This window comes from Chrysochloris asiatica, unplaced genomic scaffold, assembly GCF_000296735.1.
Source record: "Chrysochloris asiatica unplaced genomic scaffold, ChrAsi1.0 scaffold00061, whole genome shotgun sequence".
Lineage (NCBI taxonomy): Eukaryota > Metazoa > Chordata > Mammalia > Afrosoricida > Chrysochloridae > Chrysochloris > Chrysochloris asiatica.
The window spans coordinates 122,428-128,925 of NW_006408579.1; the positions used below are offsets into that span (position 1 = coordinate 122,428).

General features: G+C 40.0%; 1 protein-coding gene across 1 annotated transcript in view; it reads left to right on the forward strand.

The window, feature by feature from the left end:
* Positions 1 to 565: 565 nt before the first annotated feature.
* Positions 566 to 6,498, forward strand: part of HCLS1 (hematopoietic cell-specific Lyn substrate 1) — a 39,455-nt gene continuing 33,522 nt past the window's right edge. Inside the window, exons 1-2 of the mRNA XM_006864136.1 lie at positions 566 to 649; positions 1,217 to 1,290. Coding sequence (XP_006864198.1) covers positions 566 to 649; positions 1,217 to 1,290 — 158 coding nt within the window. The remainder of the gene's footprint in view (positions 650 to 1,216; positions 1,291 to 6,498) is intronic.

The window sequence follows — 6,498 nt, forward strand, 5'->3', positions numbered from 1 at the left end:
TGTTGTGTAACCATCCCCCATAACCATTACCACATTTTCCATCCCCAAACCAGAAACACAACACTAATAAACAAAGACACCCCCCCTCTTTCACCATCACTCTGGCTTCTGGTAACCCTGTTAAACTCTCATTTTTATGGATTTTTCCCATTTTAGTGTATTCTAGGACTCCTGGTGTGGTGCTGTAGGATCAACACTGGACTGCAAACCACAAGGTCGGCAGTTCAGACACACCAGTTTCTCCTCAGAAACCCTATACAGGGTCACTGTGCATCGGAAATGACTCAACAGCACTTAGCAAAAACAACAACAAATGTATTCTAAGTGTACTGTGCTATTTATACTAGTAAGATTATACAGTATTTTCTCTTTTTATGAATGATTTATTTAATTCAGCACAAAGTAGCCTAAAACCTTCACCTGCTCTGCCTCACCTTTTAGTCTCTTCACAAAAAATTATCCCAAGAAACATTGGGGCCCTTTTTATTACTGGCATCAACATTCTTTTTCTCTCCACTTTTAATGCTTTTTTGTCCTAATTGTTCCTGTCTGCTGTCCCCCTCAGATGTGGAAGTCTGTAGTTGGGCATGATGTATCTGTTTCTGTGGAAACCCAGGGAGATGACTGGGACACCGACCCTGACTTTGTGGTGAGTTTGGAAGGAGCTTTGATTCAGACAATGCAGAGGGTGGGGGTGGGAGTGGGGGTCGGGGGAGCAGTGTTTGAGCTGCTCTGCAAGCTCTGAGATGTTTGGAAGAGGACAATCTGGAACTGATCCAGCTCTCACAGTGGGGCTGCTGTGAGGATAGTTTGTTGTCATGAGTGGAGTCTCCATGACAGCTGGTGTTGAGAAAGGAAAGAGGCAAGTGTGGAAGAGTGGGCCAGTGTGATTGCCAGGCTATGACAGACTATGCACAGGTTAAGATGGGCTCTATTGATCTCTGATCCAGGATTTGGGGTGACATGTGTGATTTAGGGCATTGAGAAATTCTAAGGAAAAGTATGAGGGATGTAGAACAAGGAGGATTTCTCAGTTCACCAGTTTAATTTTAACTTGGGATAAGAGTGGGGTAGATCTAGAGAGGAACTTGAATAAAGACCCAGACTGAGGGAGGCAGCTGAGGCAGGGCATGTGGGGTACATGTGTGTCAGCTGTGTGGCCCCTAGTGGGGCACATCTCTTCCCATTGCTTATTGCAGAGGGCTGTCTTTTGCAGAATGACATCTCTGAGAAGGAACAACGGTGGGGAGCCAAGACCATCGAGGGTTCTGGGCGCACAGAACACATCAAGTAAGTGACAAAAAAACTGGGGAGATGGAAATGGGTCATAAAGGAAGAGCCAAGGGAAAACTCAAGGATTCAGGGAAGAGTGGGAGGAGAGGAAAAAGAGCAGATATCTTGTGTCTATGTCTGTTTTTCTTGAATCTGCCTCTGTGTATCCCTGCATGTGTTGTGTGTGTTTCTATTCACATCTTCTTATCTCCCAACCTGTTCCACCTGCTCTTCACATTATCGACAGTCGCATTAGCAGGCATTTTTCATGTATGATAATGGTTAAAAAAACACCAAAACAGTACCGACTACTTTGTGCAAGACATCTATCTGGCAGTAACAAACAGATGCGTGGTGAGCATAACACTGGCTGTGATGGATAAGGTCACACGCCTGTAATGGGGTCATGTAACCTGGGCTGTCTGCTTTGGGTTGTTGGTAAGTGCCGTCAAGTCTGTACCAACCCATAGTGACCCAGTATAGGGTTTCCAAGGAGCGACTGGTGAATTTGAACCACCAATCTTATGGTTCAAACTAACCTTGTGGTCCTGCACTTATCCTACAGTGCCACTAGTGTCAGAATATTAAAACTTTGTAAGGTAGGCACAATAAACAGGATAACAAGAGTAAAAATTAAAAGTTAAAACCAACAACTATACCTATGTTGGCAGAATTAATAGTTTTTAGCTCAGTTTAACTTTTGTCCCCATGCTCTACAACCAGGTGTGGCACTCCGTGGGTTAATGCACTAGACTGCAAGGTCAGTTTGAACCATAAGGTCAGTGGTTCAAATTCACCAGCCACTCTTCAGAAACCTTATACAGGGTCGCTATGAATCGGCACCAATTCAATGGTACTTAATAACAACAACAGCTCTACAGCCATGTTTTTACCTCATTTTCCCCTAGATTTTACAACGTGTCAGTGATGACTACACTTCACATGACACTAGAAAATTGGCGTGTATTTATACAATTTGATAACATTCAGTGCTATACATTGTTATGGAGTCCTGGTGTGGCACTGTAGGAGAAGCACTGGACTGCTAACTGCAAGATCAGCAGTTCAAACCTACCAGTCGCTCTTCGGAAACCTTATACAGGGCCGCTATGAGTCAGAACTGACTCAACACCACTTAACAACAACAACATGCATTGTTATTACTTAATCAGATTGTTATTACTTAATCTTACTAAGTAGCTGTAATGAATATTATTCTTAAACAGCCAAGTGATTCTGGAAGCAATCAGAAAGATGAGAAAATGGAACAGGGTCATGCCAGAGGCTTCCTGATGCTCCTCTGAAAGTTCATAGACCCAAAAAACCCCAAACTTCTTGCCTCTTCTGAGTAAAGACCACTCAACCTCAGTATCCTGGGAATTGTTAAAATAAAGTTACCACTAAAGCTAGTTGGCACCTCATGAGTGTCAAGATTTGAGCTTCACAGGGTTTTCAATGGCTGATTTTTCAGAAGTAGATTGCCAAACCTTTCTTCTGAGGTACTTCTGGGTGGATTCAAACGCCAGCTATTTAAGCAGCAGTCATTAATCATTTACACCAACTAGCTACTCCAAGAGGATGCTATAAGCTCTTTTGTAGTTTCCCTCCCAGTGTCTGTTTCAGAAATAACACTTAGGACACTTTAAGTGAGACTTCTGAATCCCTGTCAAGTCTTCTGTGATCATCTGGGCTGAGTTTGGATATCAGATAGATTTAGAGTCATTTATCAGCTCTACTATACTAGCTTTGTAACCTTATACACATAAGCTCCACAAACCTCAGCTTCTTTGTAATCAAATAAGGGTAATAATAACTGCCCTTCAGATTTAGTGTAAGAATTCAAAGAGATTGCATATGTTAATGTTTAGTGCAGTGCTTAGCACTTATTTATCATTATATTTCTTTTCTGTTAATCTAGACTCGTTGAATCTGATTTTCTTCCTAAAAACCCAACAGACTTGCAAACACGTTCCTCATGTTGTGTTTACCAGGATGCTGTTGTTGCCTAACTCCAGTCTATAGATTGCTCTGACGGGTGCTTCATGGATTGTACACTGTGGCGATCCTGGATGTTTCCTTGTGGATCTAACTGGATCTATAGCTGATAGAATAAATGATGCAGTTATTTACATGAAAAGCCCTCTCTTCTTATTTTCCCAGATTACCAAAGTGCAAAAGACCATTCATTGCTAGTAACTAACTAGACTTAGGCAAGTCACCTTTCCTCTCTGATTCTTAGTGTTCCCATCTTGATCAAAAAGACCTCAGAGGACCTTCCAGTGCTAAGTGTTATATTCTGTGACTCTCTCTAGCTAGTGTTGGTCCTCAGAAGGGAGGGGAAGTTGAAGAGGAGAACAGTAGCTGCAGAGCTAAGATGACACAAAGCAGGAAAAGGAAGTGTCTGTGGTTCTCATTAATCTAGCTTCTTGTATGTCCTCCACACTATCATCTCTTCTTTCTATTTTAGCTCTTGTCTTGAATAAATTTAGTCTGGGGCGTGGTTTGATGACACAATGAGTAGTTCAACTGAGTGTCTCCAGCTCTTGAAAGTTGTATATAGGCAACCTAAGCTAAACAGCACCAAGCAGTTTAGTGTTTCCTAGGAACTTCCTGGTCTTCAAAGACCATTACTCTCTCCTCCATCTTTGTCTCGCCAGTCTTGCCCACTCATTCTCTTTGGCACTGATCTTTCCCCTTAATCAATTAAGGATCCTTATTCCTCTAGGAGAGTATATCTCAAATTCTCCATGGTAAAGGACCAGATTGTAGTTGTTGTTTAAATCAGCCACAGACCAATACTTTTGCAAAGCAGAATAAATTACAAATGCTGAAATTTTTAAAAAGAAAGATACAGAAAAAAGATACAGAAAACACATGTACAGTTTTAACTTTAGGATCAATGGGCAAAATTACTATGTCAAATTGCTACAGAAATTTCTAATTGCTTACTCCCAATTTTTATTCTTATTTCATTGTGTAACAAAAATAGTCAGGCTTGTAGACCATGCTTTGGGTAGCACTATTCTGGAAGAATGATTGTTCAGAACTTCCTAAAATCTGGTTTTAGATTAGATCCTTAACTGAGCCATAACTATGGGCTATCTGCCTCAGCAACCCTGTCCATTTATGATGAGTCTATTCTGGATTCTCTATTCCATTTCGTTGATTTATATGTCTTCTCTGACAGCAATAACGCACTGCAGTAATTATTATAACTTTATGATAAATCTTGAAATGAGTTAGTTCTCCAACTTTGTTCTTATTTTTCAACAATGAAGGGGTGTTCTGTGAGAATTTTAGCAATACTAAATAAGTTCTGGTGTGGTGCTGTAGGATCAGCACTGAACTGCTAACCACAAGGTTGGCAGCTCAAATGCAGCAACCGCTCCTCGGAAATTTTATACAGGGTCGCTGTGAGTCGGAACCCACTCGACGGCACCATGTTGCTTTGTAGCTACTCTAAGGGACTATGGTTGTATAGTTGAACTCACACAAATCCACAATCATAAGGATTTTATAATGATAAGAAGAGGTGATCTTAATAAACATTATCATTTTAAAGATCCAAACAAAATCAAACAATTGTTTTTTAGTTCCAAGACTTCATAATTTCACATACATTTAAAAATCAGCTAGATACCTATTCTACCACTCATCTGTCAGTTTGTCATGGTGTGGTGACTTAAATGTTACTGTGATTCTGGAAGCTATGGCACTGGTATTTTAATTACCAGCAGAGTACACCTTGCTATATAGGTTTCAGCTGAGCTTCCTTCTAAGACAAATTAGGAAGAAGGAGAAACAGACTACTTCCAAATATTTAGTCACTGAAAACTTTATGAATAGCAGAAAAAAATTCTGTCAGATAACTCCAGAATATTGAATATTGAAACATAATGATGACACCAGAATATTGTCAGATACGATGCCAGAAGATGCGTCCCTCAGATTAAAAGACACCCAATATACGACAGCAGAAGAGCTGCCTCCTCAAATTACAGTTGACCTTAATGACATGAATGGAGTAAAGCCTTGGGACCTTCATTTGTTGATGTGGCACAATTCAAAACGAAGAGAGAAACAACTGTAAACATCCATTAATAATTGGAGCATGGAATGTACAAAGTATGAATCTATGAAAATTGGAAATTATAAAAAATGAAATGGAATGCATAAACATCCTAGGCAGTAGTGAGCTGAAATGGACTGATGTTGGCCATTTTGAATCTGACAGTCATATGGATTACTCTGCCAAGAATGATAGATTGAAAAGGAATGACCTCACATTCATCATTAAAAAGAACATATCAAAATCAGTCATGAAGTACACCACTGTCTGTGATAGGACAATATCCATATGCCTACAAGGAAGACCAGGTAACAGAACTATTATTCAAATTTATGCACCAACCATTAAAGCCAGTGATGATGAAACTGAAGAATTCTACCAACTTCTTCAGTCTGAGATTGATCAAACATGGAATCAAGATGTATTGATTGAAAAGGTTGGAAACAAAGCAGGAAGGATCAGTAGTTGGAAATGTGGCCTTGGAGATAGAAAAGGAGCTGGAGATAGCATGATATAACTTTTGCAAGACCAATGACTTATTCATTGCAAGTACCCTTTTTAAACAATATAAAAGACAACTAGACACATGGATCTCACCAGATGGAATACACAGAAGTCAAATTGACTACATCTGTGGAAAAAGACGTGCTCAATACCATCAACCAAAACAAGGCCAGGGGCAGACAGTGGAACTGACCATCAATTGCTAATATGAAAATTCAGCAGACTGAAGCAGAAGAAAATTAAAATGAATCCATGAAAGTCAGTATATGGTTTTGAATATATACCACCTGAATTTAAAGATCTGTTCTTCATATGAAGAACAGATTTAATGCATTAGGCATTAAAGACCAAAGACCAGAAGAGTTATGGGATGATATCAAGAACATCATACAGGAAGAAAGCAAAAGGTCATTAAAAAGACAAGAAAGAAGACCAAAATGGATGTCAGAAGAGAATCTGAAACTTGCACTCCACAGTAGAGATGCTAAAGCAAATAAAAGTGAGGAGGTACAAGAGTTAAATAAGGAGAACAAACAAGATGGAGGATCGGGTAGATGTGTAGCAGAGAGCTCCGCCAACAACAACACAGAATATCGGACCAAGCAGGCTCAGGGGATGGTCCCAGAACTCTGAACCACATATAAAGGAATACT